Source organism: Cygnus olor, chromosome 4 (genome assembly GCF_009769625.2).
Source record: "Cygnus olor isolate bCygOlo1 chromosome 4, bCygOlo1.pri.v2, whole genome shotgun sequence".
In the NCBI taxonomy this organism is placed as follows: domain Eukaryota; kingdom Metazoa; phylum Chordata; class Aves; order Anseriformes; family Anatidae; genus Cygnus; species Cygnus olor.
In genome coordinates this window covers 75,286,631-75,305,697 of record NC_049172.1, presented here as the reverse complement: position 1 = coordinate 75,305,697, position 19,067 = coordinate 75,286,631, and the positions used below count along the sequence as shown (strand labels likewise).

General features: G+C 37.7%; 1 protein-coding gene and 1 non-coding gene across 2 annotated transcripts in view; one reads left to right on the top strand and one right to left on the bottom strand.

The window, feature by feature from the left end:
• Positions 1-19,067, top strand: part of DNAAF9 (dynein axonemal assembly factor 9) — a 74,612-nt gene that overhangs the window by 36,157 nt on the left and 19,388 nt on the right. The window contains exons 18-27 of the mRNA XM_040554693.1: positions 536-606; positions 1,370-1,420; positions 2,248-2,335; positions 6,105-6,208; positions 9,544-9,690; positions 13,258-13,346; positions 13,554-13,652; positions 13,923-14,040; positions 15,841-15,929; positions 17,233-17,391. Coding sequence (XP_040410627.1) covers positions 536-606; positions 1,370-1,420; positions 2,248-2,335; positions 6,105-6,208; positions 9,544-9,690; positions 13,258-13,346; positions 13,554-13,652; positions 13,923-14,040; positions 15,841-15,929; positions 17,233-17,391 — 1,015 coding nt within the window. The remainder of the gene's footprint in view (positions 1-535; positions 607-1,369; positions 1,421-2,247; positions 2,336-6,104; positions 6,209-9,543; positions 9,691-13,257; positions 13,347-13,553; positions 13,653-13,922; positions 14,041-15,840; positions 15,930-17,232; positions 17,392-19,067) is intronic.
• Positions 5,471-5,553, bottom strand: TRNAL-CAG. The gene has a single exon. It is a non-coding gene; the product is annotated as a tRNA-Leu (tRNA).

Genomic DNA, 19,067 nt, shown 5'->3' with positions numbered 1-19,067 from the left:
ATGAATTCTTGTATGCAGACAAGCTGCGAGATTTTTAACCATGGGAGTTGGAACACTTTTGGTGAGGAAGAGAGCAAAGGAAGACGCTAATCACACATTCAACTGTGCTAGTATTATTTGTATTAAAACTCTGTAGTCCCTCCTCAAAACCAGAAGTTTTAGGCTACCATTTGGGGTAAGTTGCAGGCAAGAATTGGAAGAAAGGAAAATGGTTAGCTTAGGCCATACTGCAAGCCAGAAATAAGCAAGAAATAGCCATGAAGCTAGATGTGATAAGTAGGTGCAAGAGGCATACTGAGAACAAAATAAAAGCAGGGCTTCTTTGTTGTTTAGCAGTTCTGGGTACATTACAGCACAGGGAGACTAGAAGCTAGTCTGCTGGGAGAGCTTCACTTAAAAACATAATGAATCCTTAAAATAATGAGCAATCTTTTCATATTTCCTAGAGGAACTTCCAGTCATTAAAGTAACATTAAATGGTCTGAAGTACATGGATGGTATTATACTTCTTTGCTTTCCATTTACTTCCCTGCAGATGGCAGTATTAATTCAGAAACCAGCCACATAATATTGACTGCAGCTATCCCAAGATACGCATCTTGGCTGGTTAGTACACAAAAATTTGTTCAATTTTATTCTATAAATGCAGATTCACAACTGGAAACTTGTTATAAATGTATGGATTTATGAAGAAAAAGTACAGAATCCAGTCATTAAAACAGAATTCTGTAATATTGTAATTTTTTTTAAATTTGGAGGAGGAGTGTATAAATAAGAAGAAACAGGCTGATGGTTCCATTCATGAAAAGTTTTAATCATTTCCTTTTCACCACCACTTCAATTTTTAACTGTGTGAAGTCACATTTGGATTTTATTGTTTTTATTTCTGGAAAGTACACACTATAACTTTTGAAAATTCTGTTTATTGTGGGGTCACTTCAGTGTCTGCCCCAACAAAAGTCTGTTTGCAGACCTCTAAGGTAGTAAACTGTGAGTTATAATTTCAATGAATGTTCAGAAGATGGACAACATTATGCCAGTTGGCAGTCCATACTTCTGAACTACTTTAATAATAGTATTTTTTTAAAAAAAGTTACACTCCTTTGTGTCTAATACAATACAGTTTTAGTCTACAAAAACAATTTAATGGGGGGTATCTCCTTGAATATATTTCAAAGAATTATTTCAGTCCCATGGTAACACAGTATTGAAAAGCACAAAGCTGTCTTTGAAGCAGTCTGGTCAGGACTTTTAACTGTCTGTGGTCCGTAAGGTTCTTGTTTGCCTTGAACCTTCTTTAAAGATTTCTCTTTGAATTAATTTGCTTTATCTACTAACAGTACAATGGGTAACATTTTTTCGGCTACAGGTTGAAGATAGTGATGTGAAACTGTCTGAAAAAGCACAGCTAATATTAAAGGTAAAATTAAACTTTTTAGTTAAATTATAAAGGTTATTTTTTTTCAAGAACCAATATCCCCAAAATCTTAGCTGCTAGTAAAACTGGCTTTTAGCATTTTTTTCCTCTTCTATGAAAGTCTTTATCTGTTCTATCTTGTCTTTTTTAAACTTAGACCTAAAAAAAGAAATGCATTGTATGTAAAAGTTTGAGGTTTTCTTTCATTCCAAGAATGGCAAAACCCAAGAGCAAAAAGTTCTAATAAGGCTTAGATTCCATGGAAGTCTCACTAAGCATTACCCTTGGAGCACATGAGTTCAAAAAAAAAAACCACCTCAATGCCACTTTACACGCAACTTTCTTTTAACTTAATTAGCATGCTAAATGTCTACAGGAAAACACTTTAAGCAGTATGAAAAAGAAAAGAATTTGGGATCTGGGAACGTCTGAAACCACATGAGTTTCACATTTGTGGCTTAATTTGCGGTTCCCAGGAATCTTCATTACAAATAGTTTCATTTTCCTGTAGTATACTTTGAGTTCAGTAGGCTGACAATCTAAAAACAAAAAGCTGTGCCTTGTGGTTGCGACAATAACTTGTAACTTAATAGCTGCTGGCAAAACCAACTGGGGGGCGGAGGGGGTGCTTCTAAAAATTGGTCTCCTGACATACGGTGTATTTCACTAGTTCTTCTGTATCTGTGCAGTTTAAGCTCTTTTAAACAGCGTCTGTCAGAACTTTTAAAATTCTTTATTCTTGTAGTAAAATCTTTTCTCATGAAAATATTCCTGTCTAGATTGCAGTCTATGATGTGGTCTGTGATACTTCTGTTTTTTATCCTGTTTAGGAAGACAAATCTTTTCTGGGCACTTTACTTACTGGAGGTGATGGAGCATATATTTATTCTAGCAATCCACAGGCCATGCCTGCAGAAGGTGAGATGTGTTTTCAATTGTTTATATAGTTAGTCCAGCTTCTGTGTTTTTAAACACGAGATGCACAGTTTCTGGGATTCACAGATCTGTACCATCAGTTTAAGCTGCTTTCTTTGTACTTGTCTCTGCAAATCTCGTGCTAAACTCCGTGTTTTACTACTTTGTCCCCAACCCCTCTGCTTGGAACTCCTAGGTGTAGAAGAAGAATTGCTATCAGAGCTATAGACTTGCTTTTGACACACATGCAGCTCCCGTCGCATGATTGAGAAAATTAGTCTTTGCGAGCCTGGGAGACAGTTAAAGTTATTAAGATATAGTTAAAGTACAAAAGAATGCACAAACTGGGTTTTTCTCCCCTTAATGAGTGATGTGGTATGTGGGTTTGGCTTTTTCTGTACCTGTGTGAACATCAGGTTAGAAAGACTGGGCGTTAAAGTAGTGACGTTATGCTGTGGGCTTCCAACATAGGAAGTGAAGGCCAACATGTAAGTACCTTTTGGGCAGCGTGATATGCTGCCTATGTGTTGTGACTTGTTTCTAAATTTACTTATAGCCTTGCGTTCTTTGCATCTACCAAAGCCTCTTCCTGGCGCTGACATGCTGTTCCAGTGTTTTTTCCGTTGTCATTTTCACTCAGGAACTTAGTACAGATGCTCACTGTACAACAGAAAGATGCTCGTTCTTGGTATTTCTCAGATTCGGTGAAGTTACTGTTTCCTGACACAAAATGACAAGCAATGGTTTTGGATAGACCACTTGTCTTGGTGCATTTTAATTGAAGAACTTTAGTTATGTTACCGGGATATTCATGCTAAGAACACAACTTAGGAGGACTGTTGGCAGGATTTTCCTTCACACCGAAGCATTGCATTAATGTGCCTTGCTTTGCCTTGGAAAAACTCAGGAGAATAAGTTACTGAATTAAAACATTTCTTAAGGCATATTGCTTCTATATTCCTCTGTCCAGAGAAGGTACTGGTGTCACAGTATTGGTGTACAGCAGGAGATGACTAGCTGATGTCCAAATGCTTAGTATAAGCTGTCAATCTTTAGGGGAAAATACTTTGCGTAACTACAAAAGAAAAAGCTAAGAGTATTGAAGACAAATAATGATGTTCATAGCAATAAAACAGCAAGTTTCTCATACTGGAATTTTCTTTCACTCCAATTTAAAAGATCTTAAAGGAAAAGTTAACGTGGAACAACATGTTTAGCTATTTTGTTGTTTTGCAACACAGTGCTGTGGGTGCAGGCTCACTCGGTAAATAATCAGGGAGAAGAAGAGTGAATGGTATTCTTAGCGTTGGGAAAATTGTCTGTCTCTGCCTCGGTGGAGCAGTGTGTTTTTTCCCTTTTTTGGTAGATTTGCTAAGTTAAACGTTTCCATAACTCTTGGGATGGAGAGTTATAAGTAGGTGGTATAAGGGCCATGATGTAACACTTCAACGAGTGAGATATTTTCTCAGGTGTCAAGTGAAAATGAACTTGATCTTGTTCCCTTTCATGTGTGCTGCAAGATGGTTTGCTGTGCTCCAATTTGGGCTCTGCTGGGGCTGCAGCCATCTAGCCTGGCAAGGCGAGGTGAAAAAGATGCTGTCACACAGGCGCTCCTCCCCGCTGTCATTTGTCTTGCTGTAATAAGCTTTACATCCGTGACTAAAGTTTGTGGAATAAAATTGGGCTGTTAAACCTCTTCCTTAGTATGCTAACATGTCTAATGTTTTCTGGAATTTTGTGGGGTGAACTTTACCGAGTCAATCGCTCGTACCAATTAAATTGCCTCTCTTGTGATTTTTTTCGTGACTTGTGAAAAATATACAAATGGTATATCGAGTTGTTCTTGATATAATTTACTGACCTTAATGTTAAAGGGGGCAATATTGGTTTAGATTAACCACTATTCTTTTTGGCTTTCTTTCCTTTTAGAGAAGAATTAATATATCTAATCTTCCTGCTTTTTTCCCCATTTCTCAGGATTTGTCAATGGGATGCTCTGTGAAATTTCACAGAAATGTATTCCTAATGTTGTGTTTGGCCATTTTTTGTCCTCGGCCAACAGAATACCACCTGTGTTGTGCATTTTGAATTTTGTGAGCGCTTTGTCAGCAATGAAATTCTTGTCTACATAGACTGTGAAACCTCCACATCTGTCTTATCTCTGTGAAACTTTCTAGTTATTTGGACAATGTGGTGGATTTGTTGACGCCTAGGTTCTCTCCATTTTACTTTGAATATGGACCTCAAATTTGTGATTGCTCTGCTTACAACAGTAGTGTCTGTGTGTTACAAGAGTAGTTGTCTTTGCAGCAGGGTTTTAGAAAGTTCACTCTAAAACTGTTGCATTTGTAGCTAACAGCATTTTTTTGGTAACTGTTGAAATCACTTACTTAGATACTCTGATTTCTTACCAAGCTTCTTTTCAGTATTAGAACTTAAACTGTTTTGAAGATCTTACTGAGTTGCCGTTTCAAGAGGAAAATGTCTTAGTTCTTTGCCTTCCTTTTTTATTGTTTCTTCAAAGCATTATTTGATTGAGCTGGATGTACAATCAAGTTTAGCTGTATCTTGTAGGTGTTCTGCTGCTGAGCTTTGCTTTTTCTTAGAGCTCAGCTCTGAGTAAAGCTGCTTTATTTTACCTTTCCCTATCCTTTTTGCTGTCTCACATGCTTGCCTGTATGGGATGTGATCCTGCTTTTAATGCTTGGTCTAGCACTGGTAGCGTAGGTCCAGCTGGCAGCCCCTACTTAGTCTTCTGTTTATGGCTTTCTTAGGACTGTCAGAAATTAGCTTTTTGCTAATGTCACTTCGTAAAGCTTTGGAATATTCTTTCTGTTATACCACTGAGCCTTGCTGCTTCTCATTTTTCCAGCTGCTTTCCCTGGTCATCAGATTTGCTAAGAGCCAAAGTGTCAAGAAAAAAGGAGATAAAATGAACTCTGTCTCTCTCTCTCAGCTGTAAGCCAGTAGCTTCCAGGGAAATTGCTAGCCCAGAAACAGTTGTCTCTGAGGATCTCAGAGTGGCTGAGGTGGGCCCAGGGACCCCAGATCCCTCTGGTCCAACCTCTGCCTCAGCAGCACCCCCCGAGGAGGGTGCCCAGCCCCACGCCCAGGCGGCTCCTGAAGAAAATAGCAAGTTGTCAGAAGTGGGATTCGAACCCACGCCTCCAGGGGAGACTGCGACCTGAACGCAGCGCCTTAGACCGCTCGGCCATCCTGACTGTGCTGCTGTGCAGGGGAAGCAGTGAGCAAGGATTTATGGCAGCGCATACGGGGGATCTGTGTAAACAGGTGGTTCTGGGCGTGTGCAAGGACAGGCAAGTCTGCTGGTAAAGGTTTTTTCTGTTTTCAACTCTGTCTTGATGAGAGAGTAAAGGCAAACTGTTGTCTGAGATTTTTTTTTTGCTGTCTGCGTGGTTTGTGCTAATATGTTGGCTCTTCGCTGGAAGTCTGACCACCTTCCCCCCCTTTCCCCTAACCCTAAAAAATGAACCACAGTATTTATGGTAAGTGGGCTTCAGGGGTAAGATTAAAGCAAATGTAATCATAGTCATGATTCCTGCCCTTGATAGTGAGATCCAGTGAAGAGCAGATAACTGCGCTCTAAATGCTGGCTAGAAGCTATAGCAGATCTTCACTCAAATGTGTTCTATGTTAAGTATGACAAAATTGTGCAAGAGCATAGATTCTTCCTGAGAAAGAGGCATTCATCCATCATATGATGTTGAAATATTGGTACGCACCTCAGTTACCTTTTTCTTTCACATTTTAGGCAAACTGTACTTCTTCTCAGACGGTATTCTCTTTTCTGACCCCCACCATGGCAGCATTTCCATTTCAAAGGACCATATGAATTCCCTTTGTCTCTATGATGGGGTGAGTGTTCTGTTTGTTCCTACTATCACAAACTTTTTATCAAATTTCAGAATTACTTGTATGTTAATAATGCAAAGTGTTTAATTTCAGTTGAATTTTTATAAGCCTGTGTAAAACTAATAACTGATGCAAATATCTACCGTTTTTGTGTTGGGTAGCCAAACCAATTATTGATTAGCTAAACTCCAAGGACAGAATTTTATATTAGTGTTCTTAATAGTCTGTAAAATTGCTTTTTATTAGAAGAACTGCAGAACATAGCTTTCATAAAATGTCTAGTGGTCTTACGTGATGGGTAGAGAAAAGTTCAAGGCATTGTGAAGTCCTACAGCGTATTAGATAGCAAAATGCTGCGTTCTATTCAAAATATATTTAACCTTCAACCAAACGCTCGTGGCAGTGTACTTCTTATCTCTGGGGAGGTCACGAGCAGTGTCTGTCTCCTGTCGTAGAGCACTGTGTAGCTGACAGGGTGAAGGGAGTGACTGGTTCACCTTTTCCAGGCTGAGAGATGAGATGGAGAGGCATGCTGCTTGTAACTATACATATTCCAAGTAATTTCAGTAAAAGCCAGTGTTAGGAATCACAAAAGTATATGACTATGATCAGCTTAGTATCTCTTCACTCAGCTTTGTGAAGTTGCCATGCTAATAGTTTGGTTTTTTAGCTCAGTGGGAATTGAGCCAGGATGATGATGGCAACTCAGCTTTTTTCTTTTTTTTCCTCTTCAAGGCAGGCACACTGGGTTAACTATCACTTTTTCAGGATGGAAAAGACATTATTTTGGTTATTGTTTCCTAAGTGCGCACACAAAAAAAAATTATTTCCTTTAGTTTCTATTTTGTTCAGGTACAGCATTACACATTTGCTTAGTGACCTCCAGAAAGCATTGTGTAGCTGTAATTTCATCGTATAATGGAGGAAAACAGTAAAATACAATAAAAGTGCTATTCAATAGAGATGAGTGAAGAGAATCTTACCTTAGCTGCCTTTTCTTGTATATCATATTAATTGCCCAGTGGTAGTTTAAGAAGCTATTTTAATGCTGACCTTCCTTCTATTGTTTGACTCAAGACACTCACTTTCGTAAAACTAGCTATTTATGGGACCTGGCTATCATTCTTGAACCGACGCCAGATTTTTGTGTAAAGCTAAACCTTGACAGAGAGTATTTTATTGTTTAACTGACTAGGCATAATACAAGGGTGGAGAGTTTAAACGTTAAGTGACAGGAGAAGAAGGCTAATTGTTATGCTTTTGCTGAAAGTTATTGCAGCAACAATATTGATGGAAAGTAAATGATAATGCTAGGATTAAAATAAAAAATACAGAGACTTTAAGCGATGCGGAGTACGGTTTCTTAGCAGCTGTCTCATGATGCCTGCTCGGTGCTCCTCTTTTTGACTTGAAAATGTATTTCTGCTTCCAACACATGCTGCAAATTTCTCTATTCTGGGAATCCAGGTGCCTAGCTGCCACTTAAACTCCTGAAGTCCTCGGAGCTCACAGGCATCCAGCGCATAGAGGGTAGGGTAGATTGCTTTAGACATTCATGGCACAGTTTTGTGGGCAATAACCATCCCATCGCAATCTTGGTACAACCAAACATACGTCGCCGGGATGTAAGGCAGTACTGGTCTGCATTCCAGCCTAGCACCAGCCATCCTAGGAAGTTAAAAATGAATAAATCCAACAGACTACATTGTCGCCCAGTCTCTAAATTCCCAGGTTTATTTCTTTCTCTTTTGTAGCCGAAATTTTACCTAAGCATCTTTATTGTATAAAGATTAGATGCTGTATGCTTGGTTTTAGAGTCTTATTTAAGACAGGGATTGAAGCTTGTAAGTACCTGAATCCAATATTCATTTTGGTCATTTATTATCAACTGAACAAATATTAAGTAATACTTAGATTTCATAACAGAATTAACATCTTGTAAAACTTGGAAATTAATTCTTTTAACCGTACGTCTGTGGGGAATATTGATGTATATTTTCAGCCTTTTTCAGTTCGTGGCATGCTAAACATTTTCCAGGAGGAGGAACATGTTTTGTTGTGCTTTTTCATATGCAGATTGCAGTATGTATGAGTTTTCATACTTCAGTCTTCATTAAATCTTCCAGTTATCCCACAGGACCTGGGGTCTGTGGGCCATGAGCTAAAAGTCATTTTCTCTTAGGAGAAGTTGTTCTCTCAAAACATTTTTGTTCTTCAGTAACCTCAGTGACTTGAAGATTACTTTCATAATTAATCCCTGAGTCAGCGAAGGGTAGAGGTTCCATTTGCAAAAGTTTCTTAATTGATACCGATTCTTATGTAAATGTTCCCCATTTGGAGCTTTCCTCTAAAATCAGGAAGTAGGGTTCTTTCTCTATGTCCAAGATGGATGTTACTCAAATTCTGATTTGTACACCGAGTAACGGAACCCCTATTTTCCAGGGATGTTTCACACTGTTGGGTTGTACTCTGTGTCCAGTATTTTGGTGTGAAGAGAGTTGCAGGTTGAAACTTGAGCATGAAACACTCGATCATCCTGCCAAGTTGTACATTAATGGCTATCTCGAAATCCAGAAAGTCCAGGGCCACTCTTGTTTTCTTAGAAGGAAAAACTAGATAATCTCTGTTCAATGCTTCTGAGAGAGACTGGTTTTGAAGGCTTCAGGTTTCTGTTGGTGAAGAAGCAACAGGTTCAGTGGAGTTCGTGTTCCTTGTAGAATCTGAGAGAAACGGGATGCTTCAACATGGGAGCAGCCCACATTTTCAGTTCTGGGCCTGACAGATGTACCTGCTGGCAGTGGGGCTTCTTTCAGGTCAGAACCTGAAGAGAGTGGTATAAAAGTTTGCAGTAGTACCATACCATCCTTCTAATGTTTTTACTGATAGATTCAATTTGTTCTTCTAAGGAACTTGTGTCAGGAGATGTACAGGTATAGATAAAGGTGGCTCTGTTATGCATTAGCAGTTAGTAGAGGAAAGGCCTAAAGTTCTAGGTTTTGGTGGTGGAGGGAAAAGAAGGGGGTAAAGGAGTAGATATTAAAATACAAATGTTTTTTGTATGTCTTTTGGTTTTTGAGGATTCAAAGCATATATGGACAATCTCAGGGGTTTTCTTTGAAGTGTACAATATTGCTAATAGCTGCAAAGTAGAAACTGAGAAGTACGGCAGGTGATTATTTGCCGTACCAGCGATATGCAAGCTAATGAACCTTCAGATCTTTATGCATGCCAAGCCAAGTAGTATAGGTCAGAAAAGAACTGTTATAGTCATAATATATTAAGCCTTTTTTTCCACTTTCAATAACTGTTATTTATAAATTGTCTTGTTCTTTTTCTAGGATTCAACCAGTATTGTTGCTGCTCTCTTTATAGACTTCAAAAGCTCCTTGCTTACTCATCTACCAATTGAATTCCATACCCAAGATAACTTTTTGATGATTGCACTTTTCCCCAAAACGAAGATTTATAAAGCTTTTTATTCACAGGTAAAGTAAATAAAGATAGCAATTTTTTAGCCCACCCCAAACACTTATTCTTTGTGTTTCAGATGAGAGGCAAGGGTAAATGTTAATGTCCAAGTAAACTAATTATATTTGTGTTTATAAAAAAAAAAAAAGTATATTCCTTCTTATGTTAGATCAGCTTGTCATCTGATAAGTAGATTCAGAAAAGTTTGAAGTATGAGATCTTTCTTACCTCATTCTTCACAAGCAAAACCTTTTCCTGTATCTCAGTGCACCAGCATGGTTTGGAAAGGAGAAGAAGCAATTAGTACTGAGGGAGCAACAGGTTAGAAGAACATTGAAAACCTCTATGAAGTTGTATGGTATTGATAGAAGATATGGAAGGAGGTTGCTGTGATTTTGAGGCTGCTTTATCTTTCATACAGAACCAAGATGTAGCAGTTAATGACTGTAGCAAGGACTGTTGCAAAGAACTTCTTTCATTAGTGGCAGATTACAAGGGGCGGTAACTATACACTGCAACTTTGAAGGTTCAGATTGGATGTTAGGAGGGTACTTTTCAGCAAGAGGTTGGGTGGTTCAGCACTGGAGCAGGCCACCCAGAAACTTAGTCTCCACTTTTGAAGATTTTGAAAACTTGGCTGGATAAATCCATTGCACTGATCTGATCTGTGCTGCCAGCAGTAGTCCTGCTAGGAGAAGAAGATTGGTCTGGAGACCTCCAGAGGCTCTTTTCCATCCAGAAACTTGGGTTTTCTGTGTGACCGATAGCAGTTCCGTGTAGTCCTTCCCAGGAGCACGATTGCTCCTGATCTTAGGAACTTGCATGTGTGAGAAACTTTGTTATGTGTGTATTTGTAGTGATTGTGTAGCTTATGTTTAATGGTCACCATGTGCTTTCGTTTTGTATTCTGAAGTCAGCGATTGCTCTAAAAGCTTGTTTTCTAGTAGTTGCATTTTAAATGTAGTATTGGTGTATAATTGGCTGCAGCAATTGTATGCAGTGGCAGAGGTTCCATTGTGTTTTTTTGTGGTTAGACACATTTGGATCGTGATCCTTAGGGAAGTTTTGTTTAAGTCTTTAAGTATCCCATATGGCATTGTATTATTCTCCGAGTAGGTTGGCTTCATGCATTGTAATGCAGAGGCGCTTTTAATAAACGAAACTTTATAACAATAGCACTTTTGAGGAGATGAGCCTGGAGATTTTAGGACTTTGCAAGGGTTTTAGTATGTGATTGTAGCCCAGGACTGGAAAAGACCACCTAGCTCAGTGAGTACAGTCCCCACTGGTAGCATTAATGATTCCATAAAATTTCACCTTTTATCTTAAGTGTTTAGAGTCCTCCCACTGTTCAGCTATGTGAGTGGTTGTGAATATTTTGCTCTTGAATTTCTAGCCTATTTTATTAGGTCTACTTTTATACCTGCTTTTATTTTGTTTTACCAATGGAAATGCTTGAGCTGTTCAGAGATTTCAGACCTATTCTTTCTGGCTTATTTGGTCTGACAAAATAAAACCAGATCCTTTTTAGTCTATTATTATAAAATGTTCTCTTTTCCTCTGATCATTATAATAGTTCTTTTGTTTTTGTTTTTGGCTACAGATATTCAATATTGTGTGCAGTATTGTATATGAGGGTATTTGGTTTTTGTATAGATGCGGTATTAGTTATCTTCAGAAAAAGTTCAGTTATCCTTCGTTTGCCTTTGCTTTGCCCTGCTGCCTTGAATTAACAGTTCTTGGTGTGTTTTTTTTTTGAGAAACACCTTCAGGTCCATCCCTTCTGATACCCACTGACTGTCCATCTAATTCCAGAAGTTTGAGTGTTCATTCTTACCTTCTTACCTTCTTCACATTTTTCTGTTTCTTCTGTTCTCATTTGTTAGACTTTTTCTGTAAAACATCATAGTGCTGTGCGACTGTCTCCCAACTTAGTTTCCCTACAATGCTGTCAATTCAGTTCTTGCCAAATCCCTTATGGATGGTGTTTTGGAGCATTCACTAAGCAGCTAAGTTGCAGTTTCTCAACTGGCTGGCACCATACCAGTTGCTTTGCTCATGTTCAAGCAGATGAACCGTGTCGTTTGTCTAGGAGCTACTATCACATGAATGAAGACTAGCCGTAAGACCAAGTGTTCCTTGCTGTGTAAGCCATGCCAGTCAGGTATTATATTTTGTTAGTGTCTAACTACAGGTATTTATTGTTTTCCTCCAAAATTTTATCTAAATCTCTGCATAACACTGAAGTTGCGTAGACTTAATAGTTGCTTTACAGACCTGTAGCTGCAAAGATTCACTGAAATACAGATAGTGGTTTTAGTCTTCTCCAGTCATATGACAGGATACCTCACTTAGCAGATTCACTAGAACTATAACTTAATTATTTCAAGCCTCCTTGAAATAGGAAATGGCAATTACCCATCCCTCCAGATCTGAGTGTATCAAATTCTTTGTAACTGCAATGTTGGTTGCAAGATTGTGAGCACACAGGAATAGAATCTGGTCTGAAGATCTTGCAAAGACAGGAAAGTGCCTTTCACATCTCCACTGTAATTGGAAGTTGACGTGACTTTGATTAGGTTTTGGGATATACAAAGAGCAGCTTTTTTCTTTTTTTCCTTGAAGTCATACAAAAAGGACACTTTCCAGTTTTGTTGATTTCCTTTTCAAGTTCTGGCTCGGTCTGACCTATGCTTTTGCTTTATCCCTAGCACTTTGACTTCTAAGTAATGTTTTTTCTGTTTATCAGTCCTTCTTTCCATCCCTTGTAGGCATTTGCCTTAGTTTTGAAGTGGTTATTTGTTTGGTTGCATGGCTCATTCTACATGAGCAATGCTGTCTTTGTTAATATCAAAAGTTTATTTTATTTTAATGTTTTTTATCTCAGTACCCTTGCATTTAGGATGCCGATTTGTTATTGGAAAACAGTCTTGTCCCTCCTCGATTGTTGTGTCTTGCAGAAAATAATTGTGAAAAATGACAATGGCTGTTGCCTTGACTTACTAAAAGAAGGGAAATACTGAACACTTAAATACTGTGTGATTCATCTGAATCTGATTTCTAGGTTCAGAATGCCATTCATATTAATGTGACTTGGCTAGAGCAGTAGGATGTGAGCCAAATGTTGTTCCCCAGAGAAACGAATGCCTCCTTTTTCTCTTGCATAGAAAGAGAATTTTTCTTAAATTTCTAGAAGTATGATTGCTGTAATCTTACCTAATGAAAACTACAACAATACTTAGAGGAGTTGTACAGCAGGAACTGAATTAATACACTGCTGTTGGACTATAAATACCTCCCATTTCTAGTAAAGAAATGCTATGACTAAAAGACGCATGTGAAACCAGACTGTTTAGTAAAGTTATTTCTTCAAGTAGTTCCAATATAGGTGACGTTTTCAGATCAGATCTGTAGAGAATTCTTCCATATTTTGAATATTTTCAGCAAAACTAATATTGTGAAATATTATTTTAATGACTGGATAAGATAAATGTATTTTTAAGTGAATAAAAGTCATTCTTAAATTCAAAAAATAAAAAATTTCCAAAATAATGACACTTACAAGTAGGTCTGGTTTGTTACAGGTTTTCTCTTCATGGCAAAACCAGAGAAACTCAGGATTATGTTTAAGAGTTGTCCAAGAAGAATTTCTGTCAGTGGCACAGAAGAGACTGTAAGTTCATGCTGCTTAAGTGTAATTCCATGTTAACTGTGTGCTACCATCAGATTCAGTTTTTGATAACGTTTCAAAAAGGAATCTCTGCATTCTTAGCGCGACACTCACTTTTTTTGTGCTAGTTATGTAGACATCTGGCTTAAAGAAGGAAAACTTCTAGGCTTTTTGTTTCAACTAATTGATTTTTTTTTTGCTTCTTTTCAGACATTCCAGTGGTCAGAAGCTATTTAATTATTTGTCTTTTCCTTCTGGGGAAAGATGCAGTGAACTGAAAATATCTGCTGCCCTCCCAGAATTAGAGAGGTGAGAAATTATTTTTATTTCCAAGGGATTAGGGTTGACAGAAATGGTACAAAAATATTTTGTTGTATGTAATCATCATCTAAAAACTGCTTATTAAATAAGTCTGTCTTCACACTAGGTATTTTTACTCTGAGATGAATTATTTCCTCACTAGGAAGCCTCTGTTTGACCTTTTAACAATTTTATTTTAGTAATTTCCCAGCTACTTATATGAATGAAGTCTTTTGGTCTTTTATTTACAAAAAAAAAACAACTTTTATTTTTTGAAAGGTTTGTGCAGCATTTTACTGTCAGCAGCGTCAGTCGCGAGCCAATAATGAGAGCACATCTTCCTATTTTATTGCAAGAGTCAGAAATCATTCCTGAGAGCAAAGCAGAAAGTGAAAAGGTAAGAAAGCAGTGCAACAATACTTTCTATCCCTAGCACAGAGTGTTTACCAAATATTCTGGCTGTTACTGGTTCCATTGCAGGTAATTGAATACTGACATGCATCGTGGTGTGCGTTTAGCTATGCCTACTGCTCCAGTTCATACTGAATGTGTTTCAAGTCTGTTTCTTAGAATAAATTGCTCTGTCTTGTTTTCCTGTTTACGTCACTTAATTTTGTGTTTAGACAATGTTTTGGAAGTGCCAGTGACCCTTCAGTCTGGTGAAATAGGGACAGAAAACGAACAGTAGATCTTCACAACTGAGCAGTTTTCTCTAATGTCCAGAGATTTTAGCCCTGAAGCAGTAGTTTGTTTTTATGAATTGCTGAATAATTTAACTGACTTGTTCTCTGCAACATAAGACCTTTAAATAGCATAGAGGTAGTACATGATATTTAACATTTGCTGATATTATCTGTAGAACACCCTGTTCTTTATAGGGGCAACAACAATCATCAAACTTAAGGGGTGCTTTAAATAGCATTTTCAGAGAAATAATTTCCTTGTAACTTTCCAGCATTTGAAAGCTGTTGTAAGCAAGAAAGCCAAAGCAGCAGAAATACGGTCTTTCTCTTCAAATATTGCAATGTGGTAGCAGTCTTATTTCCTGGGGTCTCTTTCAGAGACCATACTGACACTTAAGTATTAATAAGTAAACCTTTAGTGTTCTTAAATCTGATTTTAAGGTTCATTTAAATGTCTTAAAAAAAAATCTATAATGTTATACCAATTTCTATAAAACATGCAAACTGATTTTTTTCTGAGTTACTTCTCTATCTGTATTATTATGCCTACTCATTGTCTGTTAGCATCCAAAAGTGATTTTGAGGATAGGATATGAATAACCTGCAGATGGCTATCTTCAGCTATACTTCAGTTAGAAAATGGAAGAGGTAATTTGTCCCTTTATATTAGGATGATACGCAGTGTGCGGGATGGTTACCAATGTGACATAATTTCCTTAATCAAGTTCAGCATAGCACAGAATTGTTTTTAGCCGTGTTTCCAGAGGTCATATGCTTACCTCTGTATCATATTCCAGCATCTAATATAGAACTGTACGTGCTTTGGCTTCTCACTGTTTCTTTGCTCTGATCCCTCCTTCAACACCACAAAGAACGCACATAATGGCAACAGGGGTGCTTTATGGGCATGTTGGAGCTGTTACTGTGCAGCCTCTTCCCAACCCTACTCAAAGCTGCCTGCACCTTTGCTTAAATCTGTAATAAATTTTGGATATAACACACTGGGCTCAGCATCAGAAACTTGGAACTGCTGTTTGTGTTCAGCAGTTAAGACTGTCCAAAATAAGGCATCACTTCCTTGGAACCACTTTGCTCAAATACTGTTGTATGTCTTTGGATGTACCCTCTTCATCACAGGAAATGGAACCTGTTGGTCTGCTGCAGTGTTTTGTCTCATGTTAAGACTTACGCTTCAGACTAGGTTCTAATGTAAAGGCTTTGATAATACTATCTGCTCTATTTGTTAATTATCCTTCAATTATATTTAAGGTATGACAAACAAGGTAATACATCATTTTATAAAGACGTAATAACTTAGTGATCGTGCAGATGTTTTTACAGTTGTCTTGTTCACTTTCTTGTTGTTTCTGTGGGTTAGTGTCACTTAATTTTCTGTTCAGACTTCAAGTTCTATGGAGGTAGAGAGCCTTATATATGGTGCTAGAACCTTTTTATGGTGCTAGCTTATTTCTTCTAGTCTTTTAAGTTGTCCCCTTCTGTTTCTTGTGTTTTAGGTTGTTATCACCATTATAACAGGTCTTCCAGGATGTCGCAGCAGCGATCTGTGCGCTTTTCTTGTAACTTTTAACAAGGAGCATGGAAGGTTCGTATAGTTCTGGTTTTACAGTCCAAAGCAGTGGTCTTACTTACAATCAAAGAACTACTGAACATGAACGAATTAAAAAAAAAAGTTTTTTTTAAGTATCCTGGTTTCTGATTTGTAATCAGATGTATTATAAGGGTACATTCAGTAAATATTATGAGGTACTTTAAATAGTTCTACGTAGCACAGCGTAGGGTCAGTTTTCTATGGGGAGGCATTAAATGAGCACATTTCTATTATTTAAGGTATCTCAGTTAACTGTGTTATGCCAGACAGATTTGATTTTAGATACTAGACATTTAGAGAAGGAAAAAAAAAAGATTTCTTCTTGATATTCCATATTAAGAATACCAGAGGTATCGTTACAGAGCTATGACAAGTGTGGAACTACCACTGATGCTACAGGTAGTTGAGAATAATCTTAGAAGGGCCAAATGAATCTTGTCTTAAGCATGGGAAAGGTCTTGTCGAAATATGAAGGAAACAGTTGAACAGCTTCCATTTATTAACTTGTGTGGTAGCGAGTCTAAAATGCATTTTTCTTCTTGGGGAAAACACTATACTAATGGTCCTTACTACAACATTTTAAAATCTGATCTAGTTTATATCCTACACTTGCAGGAGATATATTCAGGACACGTGTTGCATGGCAATAAGATAAATCCGCTGTAGGAATTTACCATACTGTGTGTTGATACAGCTCTTTGTTCTGGAAAATCAAAATTCTTATCCTTCTAAATCTTACAGCCAAACACCGTAGAGTTTAATCTTATTAAGGTTCTGGACTGTTCTGTTGTATTACTTTTAACTTGATGTCTTGGTATTAGCAAGTTGATTTGGAATATCTTAGTGGCTCTCTTCAAGGCAAACGTAAGGTGGCTTTTGAATGAGATGTAGTATGTATTACAGAACATTACGTTTTCCCACAAATGTCATAATTACTTTTATTTTTGCAGTGAAATACTTTCATGCCCAGTCTTAAGTTACATGAATCTAAGTTTTGTTTACTGCATCACCAACAAAGATCAAAATTGCTCATATGATGTGCTGCTTTGAAGAAGCTGTTGAACATTGTTTTATTAAAAAAAAAAAAAAAGGCAATGAAAAACCACAAACTCTTTTGGCAGTAGTCTGAGGAATGTGCTTATGCTGAAAGCCAAGTAAATTTCTCTCTCGCACGTGGTATGAGAAATGTGGAGTCTTGGGGCTTGTCATTGTTGGGTTTGGTCATTGGTTCAAAACAAGAAGTAAATAGTGTTTTATTACATAATATTTCTAACTTTTTCCTTGTTTTCTGTTGTAGGTGGATAGTTTATCGGCAGACTATGGATAGTCCTGAATGTTTCAGTGCAGCACACTTCCAGCGTTATCTCTCCAGTGTCCTGGAGGCTCAGCAAAACCACAGTGTCCGTCAGTCCACTTATGCTAGAAAGAACAAGCGGCTCTTAGTGGTCTTGCAAGGGTAAATGTTAGAACTTTGAACTGTCGAATAGAATAGGGGATTTTCTGTTCCCTTTATGTTTCCAAGGCATTTTTAAACTTCTTGTCACTCCGAAGCGGTCAAGTTTCTGTGCTAAAGTGTGATTCTTTGTTAATTCTATTTTATGTATGCACTAAACTTTCCTGCTACCTGTTAATTTTATTGCTTGCTACTCTATTAAAAAAAGTGTCCAAGGAATTTGGTCTGTCTCCTCCATTTAGGAGGTTGCTTTTGAGAGGCCAAAATCACAATCAGTTTCCTTGCCCTTACCAGCTGTAACTTAGACTGCTGTCTATAGAATTTTATTGGAACCTCTATTTCCCCTCTATACACACTTCCCCAGACATCACAGATGGAGAGGTAATTGTCCTTCAAAGTCTGGTTCATATTCATGAGTATCTTCTTCATTTTCATATTCTCCTATCTCCTGCAGACTTGCACTTCAGTGGTAAAGTAAGAGTCCTGGTTGTCTGTCTTTTAAAGCTATAGGTTTAGCTGGGGACAGTAGAGCAGAGACAGCGTGAGATTATGTTGCTAGTTGCCCTCCAGAGCTGCAGGTGAATATTCCTGAATATGACCTTCTTTAGCATTCTTGTAATAAATAGAGGGAAGGTTGCATGTTGTTGTCCCTGATGGTACACGAATGAATTATTGCCACTTTTTCGCAACAGACCTACCTTTAGCATCTAACAAAGCAATAAAATTTACAGTAAATATACAACTCAATGCACAATAGTCTTGGTTAACTTCATTGGTCCCTTCCAACCCAAGCTGTCCTGTAATTCCATGATGATTCATATTTTGCCTTTCATGTATAATCTTCTTTGAAAGGTTGGAAAAATACCGAATTTATTTAATGAAAGATGGGGGTGGAACACCTTCCTGTTTTTTTCAGAGGAAGATCTGTTGTGTTTAAGGTATTAGATGACTGAGGACACTTTGACTTTTAATTTCTGTAGCTTCAGAATAGAATGGAAGCGTGATACGGTATGGCATAGACTGTAGCTATATCTCTGAAGTTCTTACAGCCCTTAAACTTCTGAAAGATCAGCAAATGCTAGGCAATTTATTAATAAATTTTTAGTTTTCAGAAGTAAATGGCCCATTCAGTTTGCAATGTTTTTCCTCCAAATAGAAATTTAAAAGCCTAAGCTAAACAGAACGAGCATTCTACAGTAAGCGTGAGAGTAGATCTTTGTGGTTTTTCCCCATGTATTTAGCATCTTCGTGTGTTTGTCTTTCTCTTTGCATTTCCGGTAGTCCTTGCTTTAATTCTTTGAAAGTTTTAGCTACAAAAAAAGACATGAATTTTCAAAGTTCTACTTGATAAAAAGATATGAAGAATGTTGCATGCATGTGATTTAACATATATTTTTGTGCGGTTTTTGCACAGCATCCTCGTGGTATGCCCTCAGTCTTTGTGATTCAGAAGAACGGCTCCCTAAAGATTATTACCTCTCTAGCTACTAACTTAAAGCAAGCTGTCAAAAATATGCCATTCACTTGACACAACAGGAGATATTTAAGTAAGACAGATTAAAACATTTTTGATAAATGCCAGTTGCCTTCTCAAATGAAGGTGAAGAGTGAGGCGTATTTGCCCACTCTGTTTCTGTATGAGTCGTTAGCAGGTACTGCAACTAGCTTGAGCAAAGTAC